General features: G+C 45.6%; 1 protein-coding gene across 1 annotated transcript in view; it reads left to right on the top strand.

Annotated features, from left to right (window-relative positions):
• Window positions 1-15,802, top strand: part of Mondo (MLX interacting protein mondo) — a 103,877-nt gene extending 88,075 nt beyond the window's left edge. The window contains exon 20 of the mRNA XM_050169546.3: window positions 7,520-15,802. Within this exon, the coding sequence (XP_050025503.1) occupies window positions 7,520-7,556 (37 nt within the window). The 3' untranslated portion in view covers window positions 7,557-15,802. The remainder of the gene's footprint in view (window positions 1-7,519) is intronic.
• Window positions 15,803-23,277: the final 7,475 nt, after the last annotated feature.

Raw genomic sequence — 23,277 nt, 5'->3', positions numbered from 1 at the left:
TACATAAGCCAAATGGAAAAGAGCCTTAGAACAGAGCACAATAGCAACCGACATAAGTTATATGCTGGAAGGGCAGAAGGTAGCTCAAGTACTAGGCGGACTGATGTATGCAGATGATATTGTACTGCTTGCTGACACCCAAGTAGGACTACAGGAACTAATGAGGATATGTGGAGAGGAGGGAGAAAAATTGGGACTCCAATTCAGTAGAGAAAAGTCTGGGATAATAGTATACAATGAAGAAAGGGGGGAACGATTGGAAATACAAGACACTAAGATTGATCATGTTGAAAAATACAAGTATTTGGGCATATAGCTAAACCAGGGCAAAATGTACTTGGAGGAACATGAAAAAATTATGATTGAAAAAGTGAAAAGGAACTGAGCTGTAGTGAAGCACAAGGTACTACGGAACTATAATAGGTACGAGGTGGTTAGAGGGATATGGAAAGGGTTTATGGTACCTGGCCTCACATTCGGAAATTCAGTACTGTGCATGAAATCAGAAGTTCAGGCATGCATGGAAACAAGACACAGAAGTGTAGGCAGGTTGGCCTTAGGAGCGGACGGGAACACCCCTTATGAGGGAGTGCAGGGGGACATGGGATGGACGTCATTCAAAGGTAGAGAGGCAATAAGTAAGCTAAAATATTGCTACGGCACAATATGCGCGATCACGAAAGGCCAGCAGTGTGAAGACGACGACGACGATTAGAAGCTAACGCGGGCTGTTGCCTCTTGGCCAAGCGCAGCGTATTTTCCTTGTAAATATATTTGTACATAGCTTTTCGTCTGCGTCTTCCTACGTAACATATCTGGTGGAGGTGGACGTTCCCTGTACCTCGTCACGGAGCTTCGCAGTGGACGGTACGTCGAGCCTTCCTTCATGGCTCCCGGCGACAACAACCCGACTCCGCCGGCTCCGACACCTGCTGCCACTTCGACGACCTACATCACTCTCCCCGCTCCCCGTGATCCTGGCGTATTCTCGGGCCAAGATGGGGAAGACGTCGATGACTGGATCAGCCTGTATGAACACGTCAGCCGCAATAACCGGTGGGACCCTACTATTATGCTCGCCAACGTAGTCTTTTACCTCGGTGGCACACCTCGAGTTTGGTATCGCACGCACGAAGATGAGCTCACCAGTTGGGATTCACTTAAGACACAGCTTCGAGACTTGTTCGGCAACCCCTACGGTCAACAACTTGCCGCGCAGAAGGCGCTTTCCGGCCGTGTGCAGACGTCAACAGAGCCCTATGTCACGTACATTCAGGACGTCTTGGCTCTGTGCCGCAAAGTTGACACCCACATGACTGAGTCCGACAAGGTTTCCCACATCCTCAAAGGCATTGCCGATGACGCCTTCAACTTGCTCGTTTGCAACAACGTAGCGACGGTGGATGCTGTTATAAGAGAGTGCCGCCGCCTGGAACTCGCCAAAAGCCGACGTATTGACCAGCAGTTTGCCCGTCTGCCCAACACCCCAGCGACATCTTCCTGTGCCGACGCTCCTCGTCCCAACAACACTGCCGATGTTACCAGGATCGTCCGGCGTGAGATCGAGGCCGCCTATCCGGCTGCCTTCGACTCCAGTCCCACCAACACATCTGCAGTCACGGTCTCACTGATCCAGGCAGTTGTCCGCCAGGAGTTTGAAAACATGGGTCTTCACACCATCTGCTCGGCCCATCGCCCTAATACCCGCCTGGCTTCTTCGATTTCGCCCCGTCCCGCATCTTCTTACCCACCACGTTTCCGCAACCCATCTGAATGGCGCACTGCTGACGACAAGCCTATTTGTTTCCACTGCCATCGAATCGGGCACATTTCTCGGCACTGTCGTAGTCGCTGGAGTTCCCCGAGCCGGCCTACTTATACTGCCTACTCTCGCCCCTCAGGTGGCCCTTCTCGTCCCTATGCCGCACGCTCCGATAATGCCGCCACTGATTCTCCTGCAACGAACCGCCCCTATTCTCGTTCGCCTTCGCCCCAACGACGACAATCTCGCTCTCCCCAGCCCCGTCGCTCCTATTCGCCGACTCCCTTCGGACGCCGCTCCCAGCCGGAAAACTAGACGATGCAGCGCCTCGAGGTGACGCTGCATTGCTCCCTACGCCGCCAAATCCTCTACTGACTTTGCCCACTCATCTGAACCTTCTTGACGTGCAAGTCGACGGTGTTTCTGTGTCTGCTCTCATAGACACTGGCGCGTATTTGTCCGTAATGAGCGCTGACCTTCGTAACCGGCTCAAGAAAATTATCACGCCCGCCACGACGCCTGTTGTCCGTGTCGCCGATGGCGGAACAGCCCCCGTAATTGGTATGTGTACCGCCCGCGTCTCCTTCGCCGATCGCTCAACAATCGTGCTATTCACAGTCATCGCCCACTGTCCCCACGACATCATCCTCGGCTTAGACTTCCTTTCCGCACATTCTGCTCTCATCGATTGTTCCGCCAGTACTCTCCGCCTTGACCTGCCTGTTCTGGATCCTGCTGAACCACACCCCAGTCGCCTCAGTTCCGCCGACTTCGTTCGCTTGCCACCTTCGGCACTGACCTACGTTGACCTAGTGTCATCCCCACCAGTCCCCGACGGTCACTACATCGCGGCTCCTATGCAAGACGTCCTCCTTACACATGGGATCACAGTACCCCATACAGTTTTATCTATTACGGCGAATTGCGTCTGCCTGCCAGTGGTCAACTTTGGCTTGACGACACAAGTGCTGCCACGTGGGATGTCTTTGGCCCAGCTTTGTTCATTCGAGGATCACTCAGTAGCATCCATTGCAGTAGATGACACTTCATCCGATACTCCTCTACCATCGCAGTCGGCAAATTGTACCATCGCTGACTTACGGAAAATGATTGCCCCCGACTTGCCCTCCGAGCACGCTCGTGAACTCTACCGCGTTCTGTTTTCCTACCACGATATTTTTGACTTTAACGATCGTCCTTTAGCCCAAACTACAGCTGTCAAACATCGCATTAATACCGGCGATGCCCCTCCTATTCATCGCCGCCCGTATCGAGTGTCACCAGCTGAGCGTCAAGTTATTCACGCAGAAGTTCGCAAAATGCTTGCCAAGAACATTATTGAACCATCATATAGTCCATGGGCGTCACCTGTAGTACTGGTCAAAAAGAAGGATGGCTCATGGCGCTTTTGCGTGGATTATCGGCACCTTAACAGGGTTACCAAAAAGGACGTGTATCCCCTACCTCGGATTGATGACGCCCTTGACTGCCTCCACGGTGCTCGCTATTTCTCTTCTATTGACCTTCGCTCCGGCTACTGGCAGATTGCCGTGGACGATTTCGACCGCGAGAAGACTGCTTTTGTCACACCCGACGGTCTTTATCAATTCAAAGTGATGCCGTTTGGTCTATGTAACGCCCCTGCCACTTTTGAACGCATGATGGACTCCCTTCTTCACGGTTTCAAATGGTCCACGTGCCTGTGCTACTTGGACGACGTTATCGTATTCTCCCCAACGTTCGCTACGCACCTCGAGCGCCTCTCAGCAGTCCTGGACGTTTTTCGGCGAGCCGGTCTGCAACTCAACGCATCGAAGTGCCAATTCGGCCGTCGCCAGATTACCGTCCTTGGACATCTCGTTGACGCGAACGGAGTGCAACCGGACCCAGGCAAGATCCATGCTGTTACGCACTTCCCTGTTCCGAAGTGTGTCAAGGATGTGCGCAGCTTCATCGGCCTTTGTTCGTACTTCCGCCGTTTCGTGAGAAATTTCGCCGCCATAGCACGACCACTAACCGACCTTTTGAAAAAAGACGCTCCTTTCCAGTGGGGCGATAACGAGGCCTCTGCATTCTCTCATCTAATCGACATTCTCACAACGCCTCCCGTTTTGGCCCATTTCGATCCTTCTGCGCCTACCGAAGTCCGTACTGATGCCAGCGGTCACGGAATTGGAGCAGTACTGGCACAACGCCAGCGTGGCCACGACCGTGTTATCGCTTACGCCAGCAGGCTCCTCTCACCCGCGGAGCGCAACTATTCCATCACTGAGCGTGAGTGTCTGGCCCTAGTTTGGGCGGTTGCGAAATTCCGCCCATACTTATATGGCCGATCCTTTTCCGTTGTCACAGACCATCACGCGCTTTGCTGGTTATGCTCACTGAAAGATCCTACAGGAAGACTTGGTCGCTGGGCCTTACGCCTCCAAGAATATTCGTATACTGTCACCTATAAATCTGGCCGACTGCACAAGGACGCTGACTGCCTGTCTCGCTACCCGGTCGACGAGCCTGACGACGCCGACAGTAGTAGCGCCAACGGCATTTTCTCTGTCTCTGCCTTCGGTAACATCGCCGATGAGCAGTACCGAGACCTATCGCTGCGAGCACTTATCGAGCGTCTGCGCTCTACACCTACCGACGCATCCGTTCGCCGATATGTCCTCCAGGGTGGCATTCTGTATCGAAGGAACTTCCTCCCTGACGGCTCTGACCTTCTTCTTGTCGTGCCAAAACAGCTACGACAGACTGTGCTCTTTGAGATGCATGACGCACCCACTTCAGGACATCTTGGGGTAACCCGCACGTACGACCGCGTCCGCCGCCGCTTCTATTGGCCTGGTCTCGCTCGCTCCGTTCGACGCTATGTTGCTGCCTGTGATCCCTGCCAGCGTCGGAAGACACCTCAGGTGCTACCTGCCGGTCATCTCCAGCCGATCACCGTCCCTGTGGAACCGTTCTTTCGTGTTGGATTAGACCTGCTCGGTCCCTTTCCCACGTCATCTTCTGGGAACAAATGGGTAGTCGTCGCGACTGATTACGCCACCCGATACGCTATCACTCGGGCTCTCCCTACCAGCTGCGCCACTGACGTCGCGGACTTTCTCTTGCGTGACATTATCTTGCTTCATGGCGCCCCGCGACAGCTGCTTACTGACCGTGGTCGAAACTTCCTCTCGAAAGTTATCGCTGACATTGTGCGTTCCTGCTCCATTCAACACAAACTGACTACTTCATACCATCCTCAAACCAATGGCCTGACAGAGCGGTTAAACCGTACTCTTACCGATATGCTGGCCAAGTACGTTTCCAAGGACCACCACGACTGGGACATTGCCCTTCCTTACGTAACATTTGCGTACAATTCTTCCCGGCACGACACCGCCGGATTTTCTCCCTTTTATCTACTGTACGGTCGCGAACCTACCTTGCCCCTAGACACGGCACTTCCTCCTGCTGCGGTCTCAACAAGCGAGTATGCGCGCGACGCCATCGCCCTCGCTGACCATGCACGCCAGCTTGCCCGTGCTCGACTGACGGCCTCACAGACCACTCAGCAGTGTCAGTACAACGCCCGCCATCGTGACGTACAGTTTTCACCTGGTGCGCTCGTGCTCCTGTGGTCGCCCTCTCGTCACGTCGGACTTTCAGAGAAGCTCCTTTCGCGATACACAGGGCCCTACCGCGTGCTGCGCCAGGTGACGCCTGTGACTTACGAAATTGCTCCTGTGGCCTCAACCTCGTCCTCTCCTGTGGCATCTAGTGATGTCGTACACGTCAGTAGGCTCAAGGCCTACTACACTGCTTCCGAGTCCGATCTTTAGTCGCTCCGGGACGGCGCTTTTGCAGCCGGGGGTAGTGCTACGGCACAATATGCGCGATCACGAAAGGCCAGCAGTGTGAAGACGACGACGACGATTAGAAGCTAACGCGGGCTGTTGCCTCTTGGCCAAGCGCAGCGTATTTTCCTTGTAAATATATTTGTACATAGCTTTTCGTCTGCGTCTTCCTACGTAACAATATAAACAGACTCTCCCAGCACTGGGGGAAAAAAGGTGGGCGGAAAAAGTGTACAAATATCTATACATGAAAAGTTTGAACACAAAGTGGACACTCAGAACTAGGAAGCTGAGGATTAGATACCTACAGCCGAGGGAGGGGGTCCAACGTGGTTCTAGTGTGGGAAAGGAGGTGAAGGAGACGGAAAGAAAAATGTGGGAAGAAAGAATGCTCGGAAAGCCAGCGCTGTCTATGTATAGGACACAAAAACAGGAGATAAAGAGAGAGCTCTTATTTGATAACTCGTGGGGAAGCTCACTATTATTCGAAGCTAGGATGGGGGTTTTGAGAACGAAAACATACAGGGCTAAATTTGAAGACGTGGACCTTTTGTGCACAGCTTGCGGAGCCGAAATTGAGACCACAGACCATATAGTGCTGAGATGCACAGACCTTCGCCCGACTCTGGCTGAGGGAACAGTGACAGATATGCAAGGGGCATTAGGTTTTCCCGGGGAACGAGGGCAAATAGACGAGAAAAGAGTTGCAGTAACGAAGGGGAGGCTAGAGGATTGGTGGAGCAAGTCAAGGGAGAGATAATACCATAAATCGGGGAGCTAATGTTTTCTATACTATTTTAGATATTTATCTTGGGGGGAAGGAAGCGAGTGAAAACTAGTTAAAGGAGAAGGGGATATAAAGAAAAAAAAATAGGATAGGAGGGGGAGCAAAAGGCTAGGTGGCGCCAGCCGCCGCCCGTTACAAAGGGTGTAGCTGCCATCCATCCATCCATCTATCCATCCATGCCAGAGCAATGCATTGGCCAGAGAGTGTTGTCTATAGGTGTTCTGTGGTGTTGTGGCGTTATGCAAACAAACTCACATCATGCCGAAGCTCAGATAAAAAAGACGCCGGGTGCTCAGCATAGAAGAAAAATTAGACATCGTTCATGCTCTCGAACGTTACACAAAGGAGTCGGCACTGGCATGCGACAGGGATTTACTGTTGACTACAGTGTGTGGCATTTGGAATGTGAATAAGTTGCTCGGCAGTGCTGCTGTGACCGCGAAGAGATGTTGGCTATGAGGTTCGGCTTTCCGCCATCGTTGCCTCTGTTGTTGCCAAAGTGTCGACTACCGACAGTGATGAGGACAACACGGAAAGCGACAGCACGGGTGATTCAGGCCCGACAGTGGCAGAAGCTGCGCGTTACGTCAGACTCGTAAATGCAGTCGTCGCGACAAAAACGGCACCGTGGAATGAAAAGGGGCCCTGCGACTTCTGCAGCGCAACAGCCCGCGACATGCAACACCAGCGAAGAATCTGCCATGCAGGTGTTTGCAGAGAAGAGGGGGCTGGCTGAAAAGCTGGCTCACAGCTTCAGTAAGTTTGAGGTCGCTGTAGTCACTGCTAGGCCGCCGCGGCATCAAACGAAAATAACAATTTTGTCACGCAAAGTGAATAAATACTGCATGTTTTTTCCGCTTTCAATGCACTCTCTCTGAGTTCCATTATTGACAGGTAGGTAGGCGATCTCATGCTATTTCGGTTAAGCAGTACTACCGTTTAGTACATACTTTTTCAGAGCTCCGGCCAGCTACGGTGTAACTAGGTTTTACTGTATTTGAAATCACCCTTCTTTGACAGAGTGAGGCCCGATTGGTCATTAGCAGTATTTTCACTCAAGCTGCCGTGCTGACAGATGTGGTTCATCATGTCTTCCTTTTTTTTCTTTACATCTTTGTGTGTCTGTACAAGGTTCAAGTTCTCAACACAGCGTCAAAAAGAAAGGTAGCAGTTGCTGTGAACTCGCCGATTGGCAGTGCAAGTAACAGTCTACAGTGAACTCACCCACTCGTCTATGATTGGGGTCCTTGCTGTGGGTGTTGAAGCAGTGACCTCCTCCTTCAGCTGAGATGTGCTACCCTGTCTGCAGTGGCAAAGATAAGTCACTTCAGCTACCTTCAGCCACTTGGGCCACTGTGTGGTCACATTGTATTGTGTGAATGCCAAGAGTGCCCATTCTTTTTGGAGGCAGCTTGCAATGTAAGATTATGTGACAGTGAGAGAGTATCTCTCAACATCCGTGCCTGTTGTCTGTTGCCTTCTGTTCTACTTTGTTGAATTACCTCCTTCCTTTTGTTTGCCCACACGTGTGACACCTTTTTTCTTTTTTTCCCCCCTTTTGTACACAGTGTCATCCGAATCATCTGAATGTGTGGCTTTGTTAGATACCTTCTTTGCATGAGTGATGTATGTCTTGTTCTTTCTTTATTTTCACCTTATTTCTCAACTTTGCTGTCAACAAAACTTTCAAATTTCTTTTTTTTTATTTTTTATTTCACACCTCCTACCTGTGTCTCATTTCAAAGCAAGTGCCCACATCATATAAGCTGTGCAAGAAAAGTAGTAGAACCTGTCATTATTTTACTCTGCACTATGAAACTTGCTCTCTGATTTAGCTGTGAGCCATAAAATTTAGTTTTACATGTTCAGTCTAAACTGTGCCGCCAGGCACATCTAGCGACTGCACAAGTGCATTACTTGGCATGTGACACCATGTCCTGTGTTAGTACAGATGCTGGACAAGCGTGATTATAATCCAAGAGAGTTGAGTCCTTTACTGGTAGTGTTTTGCTAGCAAGGGCTGCTTATACTGTTTAAAAACTATTTTTGTACTGTGCTGGCACCAGTTGCAGGAGTGCCCATTTATTTATCAGATTTGTTTAGCAGAGTTGCTAGAAGAGTGTGGTGTGTGTAACATTAAATTTCAGTGATTCATTGTCTGCTTGGCACAAAAATTGAAGCGAGTAAGGTGTTACATGCAGCATGTATATTTGTGAGGCAAATTGTACATACCTTTTTACTTATGCCTATGAATATGCCATGTTTGATTTTCTGTAGCTTTGTGCTGCGATTATGTTTCTGCATTAGAATGGAGCTGCAGATGCTACTGTAGATATTACGTTGGCATAATACCTGTAAGAGGTAGCTGACCGATGCTTCTTTGTACATTAGACTACCATTAATTTGACCACTACGAGATATACCGTATTTACATGCATAATGAATGCACTCATGTAATGAGTGCGCTTCCCACTTTTTAAATAAAAGAGTGAGTTTTTTTTTTCCCTCGCATAATGATCGCACCCCGAATTTGCTGCCGTGAAGGTCATCTCCTCCGCCTGCTGAACACCGAGCGGCACGTAAACTGTGCTGCACAGAGCATGGCCTTCAAGATTTTACCTGCTGACAATCTCAGAGGCCACTTTCGAATGTTTATTAGTGCTACCTAGCACCACCTGTGGAAAGCCAGTGTTCCTCCATGCATATGTTTCCTTTCTCAATGACTCCATGTTTTCTTTGTCAGTTCGATCGGCCCGTTCGTGATATTCACACGTGTGTAAAGTAATGGGCTGCCTGCGTTTATCACGTGCCTCAAGGGGGCTATGCAAGCAATACTGTCTGCTTCAAGCTCGAAGCCGTTGAATATGCTTTGAAGAATGACAAACACACATCAAGAAGGCACTTCGGCATCGATGAAGTATGCGTCCGCATCTGGAGACAGCAACATGAAAAGCTTTTTTCACAGAATACAATCTGGCATCCAGTCCAACATGCGGCATACGACCACTCAGGGCACATGGGATATGTATCCAAACGAGTGAGCATTGCGTAACACCACTGTCACATGGCCACTTTCAACTGCGATTTGCTTCCTCTTGCAGTTTGTACAGAGGAGCTGATCATGACCGAAAAATTCAATCTCAAATCAAAGTGCACCATATGACATCCGTATTAGCTCCCCCCAAATTCAGCATCCCAGCTTGTACGCTCTGCAGGCTTTATATCCTCACCAAGAAGTATAAAACAAAATACTTTGTGTAATGCTGCTCCACTTTGCATGAACATTGTCAATGAAATCATGCCTGTCCGAGCGACAAACACTTCACAACGGCACGTCATCCACTGATGGCTCCGCTGACAGCTACCGGTAGGGCCAGTAGGCCTAGTTTGGTGGACACCGTGGTCACTGGTGCTTGCAATTCAGCCAATCCAGCCCAAGCTCTTCGAAGAATGCTTTCTTCCAATGTCGTGCGTAATTAAATACAATTGGTTTACTAAATGCCGTTAATGCAAAGAACAAACATGCAAGCCAAGCGAGTGGCCTCGCTCAGACAGTCGGTGTGTTGTACACTTGCGAAATGCCATCGCATAGTGGCTGCCAATCTCGTAAGTGGCTGAGCAGTAGGTGCTAATTTGCAGAACAGGTACACTTTTGAGATAATGTTATTCAATTAGTAATTATGTTTCGTGTCGGAAACAAATTGCAGCCAATTTTTGTAACCCCGTGAGCAACAATACAGGCGAATGTCTCGACCGCAGGGATTGGAACAACGCGAAACAGCCCCGCCAGCGTCACCTCTTTAAAGGGAACATCAGAGAATGTCACAAGCTAGCTGTGCTGCCATTGGCTACAACCAAACAACGGTGAATGCTGGGCGTTCCATTCAGCACTACGGCATGGCAAAAAACCTCAGATCTGCTGCTGTTCCAATGCATCGAAAGCCAAATCATAACTGTGTGTCTCCTACTTTAGAGGTGGCCACAGAAAGAAAATCATTCAAAATTTCACTCCGCGTAATAAAAGCACTCCCTACCTTGCGTAAATTTTTCAAGAAAAAAAGTATGTTCAATATGAGAGTAAATACGGTACATGAAATTGGTTTGCTTTTTCCTTAATTAAAAAAAGGAAGCATTTGATGTGCATGGGTGGCTTCTGAACACAATTAAGAGACTGGTCAAATTAGCCTATATCAAATTATTGGGAGTCAGCTGTATACCATTTCAAAACAGACCTCTCATGCACTTTGTCTTGTCCTACCTGTTCACAGGCCATTGGATCTTTCATGCTTTTGTGGCTCCTGGTCTTATTGATGTAATTGTCCTTGCTCCCTTCACATACTTTCACACCGGGGAACTTAAAACCCACTTTATCTCTCTTCATTCTTCATTGCTGTAATCCCACATTGCTCAAATTACTACATCATCGTGCATTTTAAACCAGTCCCATGAAGCAGCTTAACAGCTTGTCCAAAGCTTAAGTTAGGAGCAGCATCCAGTACTTGGGGCTAACCTGTCAGTAACATTTATCGCATTCTCATCTTCTTCCTTGTCTGGCTCAAAAATAGTGCAGTAGGCAGTTGACCTCCTTATTTCGTCCAGTCTTTGTGTAAAAAAAGAAAAAATAGAAAGAAAGATGCAGACATTTTCTTTCAGCCCATTTTTGTTTGGTAGTGTGTTTTAACCTCAAGCTCTCTTGTTCTTCAGAAACATTTGTCACAGCATCTGCACAGCAATGGAAGCACCTTCTGAATATCCTCTTTGATAATAATGTTGATACCGTCAGTCTCATCACTACTCCAGACTGTCTTTTGTAAATTCCTTCTTGTTTCATTTGTCCAGCCAGAGGCAAGAATTCGAGCCACCATCTTCAAGAAAAGCTTCTTGCTTCACTGCAAACAGCAGTTGAAGAGCTGTGAAATTGGCTTAATGTGTACGTTCCTTCGTCTGTTCTCAACAGTCACTGTCTGTGCCACCTTGCCAAGGCTCATGACATTAGAGGCACACTGCTTAGAGTCATGCCATTCCTTTTGCTGCACAGAACAACGTAGAGCAGCCGAAGGAAGAAAAGGACTCTGGCAGGTCGGGTGTGAGATACTGAGGAACAGCCACGCACCGTATGCAGGTTCCTCAAAAATGCCAGGCAGAAGATGATGCCACTGCAGAAGCTCAAGAAGGAGTGATAGTAGTGAGCGGCAAGTTAAGAGCTAGTTTCAGCATGTCCATCTGGGGCACTAATTTCAATATTGCAGGAGTTTCTTGTAGCTCGCAGGGCTGCAGCATTTTCAAGCATGAATGGGCAACTCTGCTATTAGAGTCAGCTTCCATTAATTCAACCTTGATATATCCAATGGGTTAACTTGATCGAATTATTGAGTGTGTTGAATTGAAAGAAAGACAAAAAATATGTCCAAACGTACTTTTGCTTTATTTATCCAGTTCTAACACACCTCCGACTATAATGCATAGCTTCCTGGCATTTATGGATTAAAAGTTGAAAACAATGTGCACCGAAAACCAACATGCACCCGATTTTGTAACAAGATAAAAAGTAGCATGCCACTGATCCTGGCACTCGGGAAAAAGATGGAACCTGCAGAGTTTGCGTTCACAGAATGACAATTTATTTACCTTGCATGTCCATCATCGTCACTCTCAGGCAGCTCTTTATCACTATGGGCTACGTCTCAACCTCCGTGCAGTCCACTGCATTTGATATTCTACAGTTTCTTGAACAACTGTGTAACCATTGCAAACAGGATGGTGTTCCATGCCTAGGCTAAAAACTTTGCCAGTTCACCCTGTGACATACACAAGACACTGACATGCCAAAAACATATGGCGGTGATCTATTGCCACTAGTTTAGCACGTAAAATAGCTTCTCTTTTGAATTAGCTTTGATAATGAAAGCAGCGCATTGCTGCCACCTACCTACGTGGAAACTCGTTTTGTTGTCAGCTTGTGATTACTATGATGATACACCTGATACCAACGGAAAGCTGTAGTCAACCCTACAAAAGGAGGCAATTTTCGGATGCATTAACTTTAAACAAGGTCGCATGTTGAAATTAGTAAATTCATTGTGGTAAATCATTAATTGGGGTAAATGGGGTAAATCATGCGTTGTGAGCTGGTGTTTTTGCTTGTAATTCTGTGGAAGGCAGGCCAGAAATTGGCACTTTCGGTGGGAGATTGGCAGGAGATAGCATGTCTTCAATGCATTCAGTGTCCCTTAATGCTGCTAAGGCGTGGTCACAATTTGTGTTGCCATTGGTGTCAGGCATGTGCATGCTGACCAGTGAAGCTCGAATTATTCAGAGAAGGCCAATTTAAGGAATGAAAAATAGTGGCCTATAGAAATGTGTAGCCGCCAACCGTGGCCTTCAATTTGGATTGAATTAAGCAAAAGACCGAATTAACCGGAGTCAAATTGATGGAAGTCTACTGTATCATCTGCATACTTGCTCCGAGTTTAAGACTGTTGCTTCTCTGCAACTGGGATAAGGGAATAAAAATATCAGTGGATACCTTTTTTTTTTTTTTTAAGTATTGTTATCGTACAAGGGGTCACGTATATGAAGTTCACTTCCCTGCATTAACACTGAATCAGGCCTATGGTTCTGTTGGCTTCAAGAAACTGTCCTGAATGCATCTTTTTAAGATATCTTTTTATGAGACAGTAAAGTTCTAAACTTGTTCACTGTTATGAACAAGCATGTCATTGCTGTACTTCTATTTCATTCTCCTTTCTGGCTTTCCTAATGGACATTTTATTTGGTGCTTGTTAAAGATCAGTGAGCAAAGTGGTACCTACCAGAATGTCTGGGTGTGCTGGGATGCCATTTGGGTGCACTGAGTTTTGCTTGGCTATGTTTAAAATAATGAACCACCTTGTTTTTGTGGAATATAATCTTAAGAGATGTTTGCTGTCTTACCACTGATCGCGCTCAATAGTAGCACAAGTTCCATGGTTGACACACATGTTACCTATCTAGTGGGCTCATTTTCTGTAAATACAGTTTGTTAAAAATTTCAAACCGCGGTATTAGCACTCCATCTAAAGCTTCTCTTTAGCAACATTTCTGCTTTTGTATTCTAAATAGCTTCAGTTTTAATTACGGAAGCAGCTTTTAGACTCCTGTTTTACAAGCCAGTGAAAACATTTCAAGTCTGCACTTGACTATTCACAAATTAAGATGCAATGTGATTTCCTTTGTAACAGAAAATACTTGTTTTGTGGTTAATTGAAGTCGTGCCAAGCAGTATTGGGAGCAGCTATAACTCTTTCAAAGATGAAAACTGTGTGTGTGAGAGTGTGTGTACATGCTCATGCTCTGTTCTTTATTCTCTCTCTCTCTCTTTCTTTCTTCAATAACCATGACTTCATGTGATTTCATCCTTTAGCAAATAGCTGCATTGTCATTTGTTGGATCTTCTGCAGTGTTTGCAAGAACTGTTTCTTCAAGGCCTTGATGAGTTGTTTATAAATGGCTTGCGCTTAAAATAATTGTGACTGCCAAAATAATGTTCTGTGGGCACACTTATAACTGACATGCTGGGCTAATCCAAACATCTTAAACATGGTACAGATATCTGCAAGCGCTGCTAGCTATGACATTGGTGGCTTCACATCAGAGCTAACCACAAACTCTGCAACATTGCAAAGTAAATATTTAGCCAAGTAACCTGGTTACCAGCTACTTTGGTACATTTAATGAAATCTTCAGTTCATCACTTGGAGTCACAACTAGGCATAAGCACTCGCACTGTCAATGCGTTTTGCTTTCTTTTCTTTCAGAGACAGTTCGCTGAATTTCAAGGTAAATGTCTGTTAAGTCTAGTCACTAAATTGTGCCTGACATAGTGTATTTCTTTATATATGTATCCTTAGTAGAGCCGTAGATGACATGCAGCAGCATGAATAATGTCAGACATGCAATTCTACATGATAATAGAAACGTGCGTGTGTGCCAAACTTAATTTTGTGTCTTGAGGAAAGCAAAATCTGCCTTGTTTTGCAAAAAAGCACAACTGTTGCCCTTAGGTATATAATTAAATGCCTGCTTCTGAACACAGTGATGTGTTCGGTGATCTGTATATGTCCTGCCCTGTGTTGTCTCTGCAAATAAAGTGCAGACCCAGTTTTTACCTTGTATTCTCATTACATACATGTTCACACCACTAGACTGCACATATCACTGTTCGACTGAGGCATGGGCTTTTTCTCGCATAACAGGCTGACATTGTATGGAGCTTGACATAAGTTAGAGAAAGTAGTGTCTTTTTGCTACTCTAAGCACAGTGAATAATGATACATTCGAACCTATATATAAAAAATAGATTTATAATGGAAGTAAATTGAAAAGTTCCTCGCAGAGGTGTGTACAGACTCCTAGTGGCCCGAAAGACCATACCTGACTCGGCCCCTGGGCTAGGCTTATGCCACTGTATTTTATTGTCGGGCAGGCTGGGCCATGTACTGAGCCCGACTGAAGTGATAACTTATGATATGGCTGTATGTATTTTCCAAATATAGTAAGCACTGTATGTTTAATTAGTTTTACATGGTAAATAAAGTGTTATTTAATCTAGAAAAATTATTTTGTCACCACAGCGGAGCCCTCATAGTATTGGGCTGGGCATGGGCCTCTAGTTTTTTATGTCGAGCTGGACTAGGCGGGCTTTTTTTTCTTTAGCATAGGACATGGCTGGTCTTTTGATGCAAACAGGCCTGTTCCAGGCCCGGGCTCAAATATGCAGTGAATGCACAGCTATGGTTCCTTATCAATGTCAGTGTATAGCAAATATATGCTTATAACATAACCGCCAACTCCCCAAATTTTTCGTAAAAATTACAAATTCAGGCTTGATTTGTGGTTTTCCAAAAATTGCTTCTAAATTTATGAAAAATTAAGTTCGCGAAAATTTTTGCTCGTCCATCTGTGAAAATATTCTCGAAAATCTTCTGCCAATCAAAGGACACCAGAAAAATGCTCGCTCTGCGCAGGTTTATTGAGAAAAGTTTCTATACAAGGAAAAATTGGCAACATAAAGGTAGCTGCAAAAGACACCATTATCTGAAAAGCAATGTGCTGCTTGTCACTTTAATGCTGCTCCAAAGTTTGTTGCGGCTCGTGTGCTGCATTTAAAGGTAAATGATTGTAATAAATTGCGCATGTATCCTACAAAAGATGCATGCCCAGAGCAAAACAAAATAAATAAATAAATAAAATTCTGGGATTTTGTTTGCAGGATTTTTACAAATTTTAATGTTCACAGGTTGGCAGGTATGTTATAACAAACATTGGATGTACTATAAGAATGAGTCGCAATAGTGAAACAGTACTAAAAAGATTCATTGGCTCAGGAAAAAGAAACGTGGAGTATTTCAATAAAGTCAATTTGTTTTAATTGTCTTTTGTTGTGTCTAATTCACTTGCAAAATTCTGCAAAAGCAAGGAGCGAAGGTGTGCAATACTGAAATAGCTGCACTATGAGAGCCACGTCTGGTGAGTACATGTTTCTTTCAATTTTGGGCCATAATGAAAATGTTGCTCCAGAAGACACATCTGATAATAGCGTATAAGCATGCAATGGCATTTCAGCGTTGCAGTGCATTATGATATTTTGCACGGATAGCCAGCATAATGTTACACTACACAGGGACAACAGAAAGTAATACAAGTATCACATGGCCATTTTCAGTCGCGATCGAGCTTGATCTGGATTGAAGTTCTCGACAGCGAATGGCTCCCTCCTGTAGCTTACGTAAAGGAGTCGATCACAATCGAGAAATTCAATCCTGATTGGGATCGATCTTGATCAAAAGTGTGCCTTGTGACACCCATATAAATGAGAACACTGCCATCACGTAACATTATGACGACCAAACCTGTTGATGAACTGTGACCGGATCTGCAATGTTTAGGGTGATTCTGGTGCTCCAAAGATTATTCATTACCTATGACAGTGGGAGGGTTTATGCTTAAGTACATTGCATATAATTGCATTGCAATTGCATTGCAATTTCAGATTTTGTATACACCTAGCAGGTATGTTCCTCCAGTTATTCTGGTGGATATTAAGTCTGACTTTTCTGACATTATTAATGCATTTGCATTCTTGGGGTACTTCACACACTTTTTGAGGGGTAGCTATCTATCTATCTATGAATGTTTGTATCTAGCCATGTTCCCCGCCTACCTGGGTCACAGGGTAGTACATGGTCAGATGGGTAGTGCATCACGTGGCTGTGCTGAGGGAACAGGATTCGAAACCAACTTTTGGACCAACGTGGGTCACTGAGTGTTTGGCAATGTTGCCGCTTTTCAACGAACCTCTTTCATTCCAACATGGGCCACTGGTCTGGTACCACTGTTCCATGAAACTCTTTGGTGCCAGCTTGGAGCACTAAGTATCTACCTCTTCGTCTGCGCTTGTCTTAAGTGAACCTCTTTGATGCCAACTGTACAAGGTTGTGTACATGTAGCCTTGTGTAACCCTGTGTGATATGCTACATCTTTTTGTGATGCACCGTGTGTACAGAGAGCACATAAAGCTGCAATGACCTTTCATGTTTTATTTATCCACTGGCATAAAGTGTTCGTTAATGGCATGTCTATTAACGTGCAGTCCCTTTACGATTTTTTCTTCTGTGAGAAAACTTGTACAGCCCAAGAATTTTCATACGTATTGTAGTTGCACAAAGTGTCACAGGATACCGCTGCTATTCACACTAGTGCTACTTATAGCCCCGATTACTAGTCATTTGTAACAGTAAGAAATTAAAGATGATCTAAAATAAAAAGCAAGGAAAAATTCGGTAGCATGTTACACTCCTGTAACTTGTGAAGGCAAAAGCGTGCTTCACACTTGGTAATGCATTAAAAGTTATATGATCGGGGGGGTCAGACTTCTTGCAAGACATAACAAGTTGCAGCGTGAAGTAAACGTGTGGCAAGCCGTTATGTGTGAGCTTTGGCCTCCTCTATCTGTTGCCGTCTCACATCGTTGCGTTGCTGCTTTCGCAGTTCGGCTTCTTCTGCTCGTTTTCAACACTTAGCTGCGGCTGTGCGCTCTCGTATAGCAGGGTCATATTTGCGCCAATGACATTTCTCTAACTTTACGTTGCATCCTCTCAGCAAGGCAAAGCAGCACTTGCGGTGAAAAAACGCTTTGCTCCCGCCGCTTCACACGTCACACCTCGTTTCTTGCTTGGCGAGCATCGTAGGCCGTAGCGTACTTCTGAAAGGAGTATGCAGTGCTTTATTGACAGTTCAGATGATTATTTTGAGCTTTATTGAAACGTATGCTGTTCTGTGTGTTGTATGGATGATTTCAATGAATGCATGCACTGTTCGCTTCACTTTGCTGAGCACTTGTAGCTTCTGCCTTAAGGGGTATGAGCCATTCTATTTTTTGCTTGCTTACAGGGCTATGAGCCATTGCATCTTTGCTTGCTGACGGAGTTATATATGCCATTGCTGATGATGATATTTTTTTACCGCTGTGGGAGATACGGGGTTCTCCTCCGTACTCTTGGGACAAAGGAACGACAACACAGTAGTGCAAACAGTCACAAGGGCATTTATTGCACCTTTCATAGATCAATGCCTGCTAGCCGAGTTGCTATCCCCAAAACATGCCGATGGGCGCGCGACAAATCTAGAAGTCCGACTTACCGCGACCGCATTGCGAGCGAATATGTTCGCCCCATGCTGGATCCCAACGCCTGGTCGTTCGCGTGTACGGTCACGCGAATGGTTTCCAAGGCGGCCACGCGAGACGGTCTCGCAGAAGCATGGGTCGGCGCGGCACGGCACGTCCGTCCCGCTTCCTTCCCGAACCCAAAGAGAGCAAGCGCCTTCCCTTTCGGCGCCCAAGTAACCCCGCAGCAGCGCGACACTCGCGCCATCTCCCGCACTGCGCCTCAACCACTCCGACCGCCGCGGGCGAAGCCGCCCTGCAGGAGACGAGCTATGCGGGAAAACTAGATCTCAGGGGAGGCGTGAGAGTCACGCATCCCCACACCACTTGACTAGATGCCACATTTTTTAGGTATAAGCCATTGCAAACAAGCCACTTAAGGCTTTCACCTTAATATATCTAAGTAAACCAGAAAGACGGTTTCATATCACTCAATCACAGTGAATACATAGAAACATGATACAGGTGTCACCACTAATAGCTATGACTTTCAAGCATGGAGTACTGTCAACTTAGCTGTTAAGGTTAGACAATAGAAAATTCAGTGCCTGTGAAAAATAGCTTAAAATGGCTTGTGTGGGTGCTCATGAGAAAAACGGAGTACCTATTTGTTATTGTGATGTTTCTTGAATCGCCCTTCCTAACATCTAGCCTTGTTTAGACTTCGTAGCGAAAGCACCACGGAAGAGAAACTTCGATAATGACACTATAGGTAACAGGCGCGAAACACTCCGTACGCGTTGGCGTATGCAGCGCAGTACAGTGGCTAGGAGCAAGTGTCGTGGCATCTATGCAACTAAAAACAAAAAAATCAAGAAAACAAAAGGGCAGCTGCGCACAGGCATTTGCGAGGGATGTTCAGCCCTCATCGCCTGCCCTCGCTGGAAGGCTCTGGAGGAAAGATAAAAAGAATGTTGTTGCCTTTAGTTTATTCAGGTAGCTTAGTGGCAGCAGTGGCAGCTTGAGAAGCAGAGTTCAGCTAACATTTATAGTTTAGCATGGTGATGTTGCGATAGCAGTATCTTGTATCTTAAGGGGACACTAAAGCGAAACAATAAATCAGTTTGGACTAATGAAGCATTGTTTGAGAACCCTGCAGGTAGTCATTTCAGAAAAATAGTTTGATTATTAGATGAGAAAATGAAGGTCCAAGTATCAGTATTTGAATTTCGCGCCGAAACCCCAGCGCCCGTACGTCAGCGTGACGTCAGGGATTCCAAAGTATGTTTTCGCATTTGGACCGCGTTGGCTGAATAAAGGTTCCCGAAACTTACCATGTTTAATATTCGGTTCCTTTAGAACACAATGTAGTCAATCTGTACCGCTATATATAATTAGTAGGCCCTAGAAGATGCCATCAAAATCCATGACGTCACAGCCCCCAGGTGCGGGAACTTAAGTAGGCGTCGCCACCCGTATTTCGTTCTTGCGCTTTTTCTGGCTAACCAAACGTCTTATCGTTGTAAGAGTGGTGTTTTTGGTGTTGTAGAACGTTAATTTACTGATGCAGAAGAAATCATTTTTCACTTTAGTGTCCCTTTAAGATACACGATACATTCTTTAATGTATCGTAAATACAGATAATGATACATGTCTTGCCAGACGTATCATGATACAGATACAAGATACCCAAAGAGTATTTAAGATAGCATCTAACATGTATCATCAGTACTGCCCAGCACTACAGAGTGAAGTGGGAGAGAGGAGCCCGGCTGCTGCATGATGCGTTTCTCAGCGTTTGTATGCACCAGCATGCCATGTATTTCGAAAGCCATGCGCTACCTTTACAACAGCGACGCTGGATGGCACTGAGTGTTTTTAGGGAAGCGCAACATAGGAGTCCTGCTGTAGTGCATGCCTCACACACAACTTTTTTCAACGGTGGCAATACGTTGGCGCCGCTGTACTGATTCAATGCTAAACACATTACCTTCGACAGGCTAGTAAGAGTTCTGCTCTGCTGCTTTTTTTTTCATCCATTTCTTTTAAGTCTGAAGCGATGAAGATCACAAAGGAAAAAATTCATATTTTGTGATGCTGCTTTTAATGCTCAATGGTTCATTTTCCCTACACTGAATTTGATACCTAAAAAATCTGGTTCGAAAGCGGGAGACTTGACGCATAGCCTATAATAAGAGCATTTGTGATTTACCCAAGCTATCGAGTTTTCAATTTTACATAGACCAGCAAGCCAATTACTAAATATAACTTGTACCTTTTTTCTTTTTCCCGCGAATGTACTGTTCATGACCAGAAATAAACGAGTTGCTCTAACTTTCCTTGGTGCACAATGAGGGTTAATGTGGCCTATTACAACAATTTGTAAACTTGACAGTATATTTTTTACTGCAATCCAGTTATGTAGATGTGATAAAATGGCCATCTTGCAGTCGAGGGTTTATTAATTAGAAACCAAGATTCTCGCTGCTTACTTTATTTAAGTGCAACACTTCATGCCCATACAATTACATTGCGTTTCTATGGAAATTAATTTTTTTGAAAAAGGGCCTATGATTACTTCATCCCCCTCACATGTAGGTTTAAGATTTAAGAAACGATGGTAAGTCGCCACCATAGGTGGAAAGTTCTTATGGGGGGGGGGGGGGGGGGGAACCAGCTTTCCAAATATATATATATATATATATCTCTTGCACTTGAAGAAACTTCGTGTGGCCTCGAAGAATTGTTCACTTAAGGTATGGCCTTATATGAGAATTTACAAGACCTCATAGTAGGAGACAGTTCAATTTCACAGCCAGAATGGTTGAAATCCGGGCCTGTTAGTACATACTTGAAGGAAAAAACCAGTCAAAAAACACAAAGGACAAGAGGCGAAGTTCACACCACAATGAAACCCAGTCGTTGTGGTGTGAACTTCTCCTCTTGTCCTTTGTGTTTTTTGACTGATTTTTTCCTTCACAGCCAGAGTCCTCTCCCATCACCAAGAAGAATATGGCGTCTCTCGGTGGTGTAATCGTCCTTCATGTAATGGTCGCATACTTTGCTATCACTAATACTGCTTCACCTTTCCGGCAAAACTGCAGCCTCTCTCTGTCTTCTTCCTTCTACTGTGATTCCGAATATAAGCGCTCCTGCGCATGACTGCTGTTGATTCTGATTTTGAGTGAATCCGGCTTGGCCTTATTTCGGTTACTGAGTGAATTGTACAGGGTGCCACAACTATCATGCACCAAGACTTAAAGAAAGAGCAGTTGCATTACTCGAAGTAAACGTAGTGCATATTGTTTCCAGTACAGTCGAGTAGCCGCCAGTAATTCTTTCGTTCCGGAAATTTATTTCGGTTGCAATTAATTATCCAAGTTGAGAAGTACTGTCCTAATTATCTAAGTGTTAATGAGGCATTTGTAGGCACCCCAAATGACATCTAATTGCTGTGTTTTCAGCAACGTATTAATTTCGTACAATTTTCTCTGACTGGCAAACAAACCTTGCGAAATCTGAAAACTACCACGTGACTGCACTCCCACCCGCATCATAAAGCAGCACCCTCAAATAAGCTAATTGAAAGCAACTGCATTGCCTGTTGCAAACCGAAAGAGACAGCGCATCACCTTGATAATGGTATGGAAGCAACATCAACAGCAGGTTTTACGGCTTCACAGCTATTCCTCCCTCTCATTTTTACGTCACACGTATTATCCGTCTCTCAAGGCCGATGATCACATTGATAACAAAAGCCCCTTGATAACGCGGCCGAAGCGCCACGCTGACCACGCATGAAATGCGATAAGCAATGTATAGGCATATAAAGAATGTCTAAAAATCCCAGCTTTGCTCGCACCACATCGAAAGAGCGCGCGCGAACACGAGAAACTTGCTTTGGACCAAAGCCAAATAAAGTGACGTTTTATTTTTCATGAAAGTGTATACGTGCTGTCAAAACAGGTTTGTGTCAAAAAAATAAAAGCGAAATAAGTAGACCAGGAAGCGAGCAATGTGTAGAGAAAAGTCAAAACCGATTTGTTCAGAAAAGTAGATATACCACTTCTAAGTGAGCCGAATTGGCAATCGAGATGCCCGCGAAAAAAAAAAAAAAAAAAAAATACACACACACAATTAGGTTTCAGTGCACCCTTATTATTTATGAATTCGTAAGCGCCGTTGAACACCAGCTGCTGCCTAGAGGAGGTGTTCGAATAGGTCTCCTTTTGCAGCTACACAGTACTGTGTCCGTTTTATCACATCTTCAGTGGCTTTCTTGATGACTGACGCCAGAATTCTACGGCAGACATCTATTATTCTTGCCTTGAACTAATCTGATGTCTGTCTCGATCATGTAAGCACAATCTTTCACCTAACCCGAAATAAAAAGAGTGGAGAGATGTCGGGTGACCTAGCCGGCCAATTTACAGGCCGTGCCTTCCACTCTATTGCGCATGAAAAGTCACATCCAAATAGTTTCGTGCTCGGCTGCTGTTGCGTGCTGGTGGTCCATTTTGCTGATACCGCAGAAGTGGAAGACATGACAGCGGGACTTCGCTGTGGAACTCGTCCACCACTCCAAGGCTTTCGTTCACATAACGCTGTCCAGTCAGTGTGTGATCGAGGAAGATTAGACCGACTATAGCACCGGCGTAAATTTCGCACTACATATTGAGCGACCACTGGTACTGGTACCGACTACGCTTTAGCCAGTGTGCTTTGTAGTTACTCCAATAGTGTGCACTATGCAAATTTACTTGGGCGTTTCCTTGAAAATTGGCTTTATTTGTGCACATATGTTTCTCAATATATACAGTGACTCACCGGATTTTGTGAGGATCCAATTCAAGAAATATAGATGATTCTACAGGTCCCTATCTTCCAAGCATTGGTGCTGGTCAAGATGGTACAGGTGAAAGGCCAAGTCATTTAGAATCCTCCAGACTTATGACTTGGAAATTGGTACCTGGACGCCGCGTCCCGCACACTAGCATGAGGGTTTGAGGCCATGAATACTAGAACATCCGTGCGTAGGCTAGGACTCAAAGATAAGAATCCTATGCCGCTGTTTCTTGAAGCTGCCGGTTTGTCTCAGGTTTTCATCATTTCTGATGATAGTTGACGTGTTCGGTCTACCACCACACTTCCATGACTGATATATATTTGCGGCTTTCCTCTTGTCACTTGCAGCTCCCAAGGCAAGAATCAGTTTTTACTCATTAGAGAAAGACATGGTGACTCG

This window comes from Dermacentor andersoni, chromosome 3 (assembly GCF_023375885.2).
Source record: "Dermacentor andersoni chromosome 3, qqDerAnde1_hic_scaffold, whole genome shotgun sequence".
NCBI classification, from domain to species: domain Eukaryota; kingdom Metazoa; phylum Arthropoda; class Arachnida; order Ixodida; family Ixodidae; genus Dermacentor; species Dermacentor andersoni.
The sequence above is the reverse complement of the archived record's forward strand: the minus strand, read 5'-3'. Positions and strand labels throughout refer to the sequence as shown.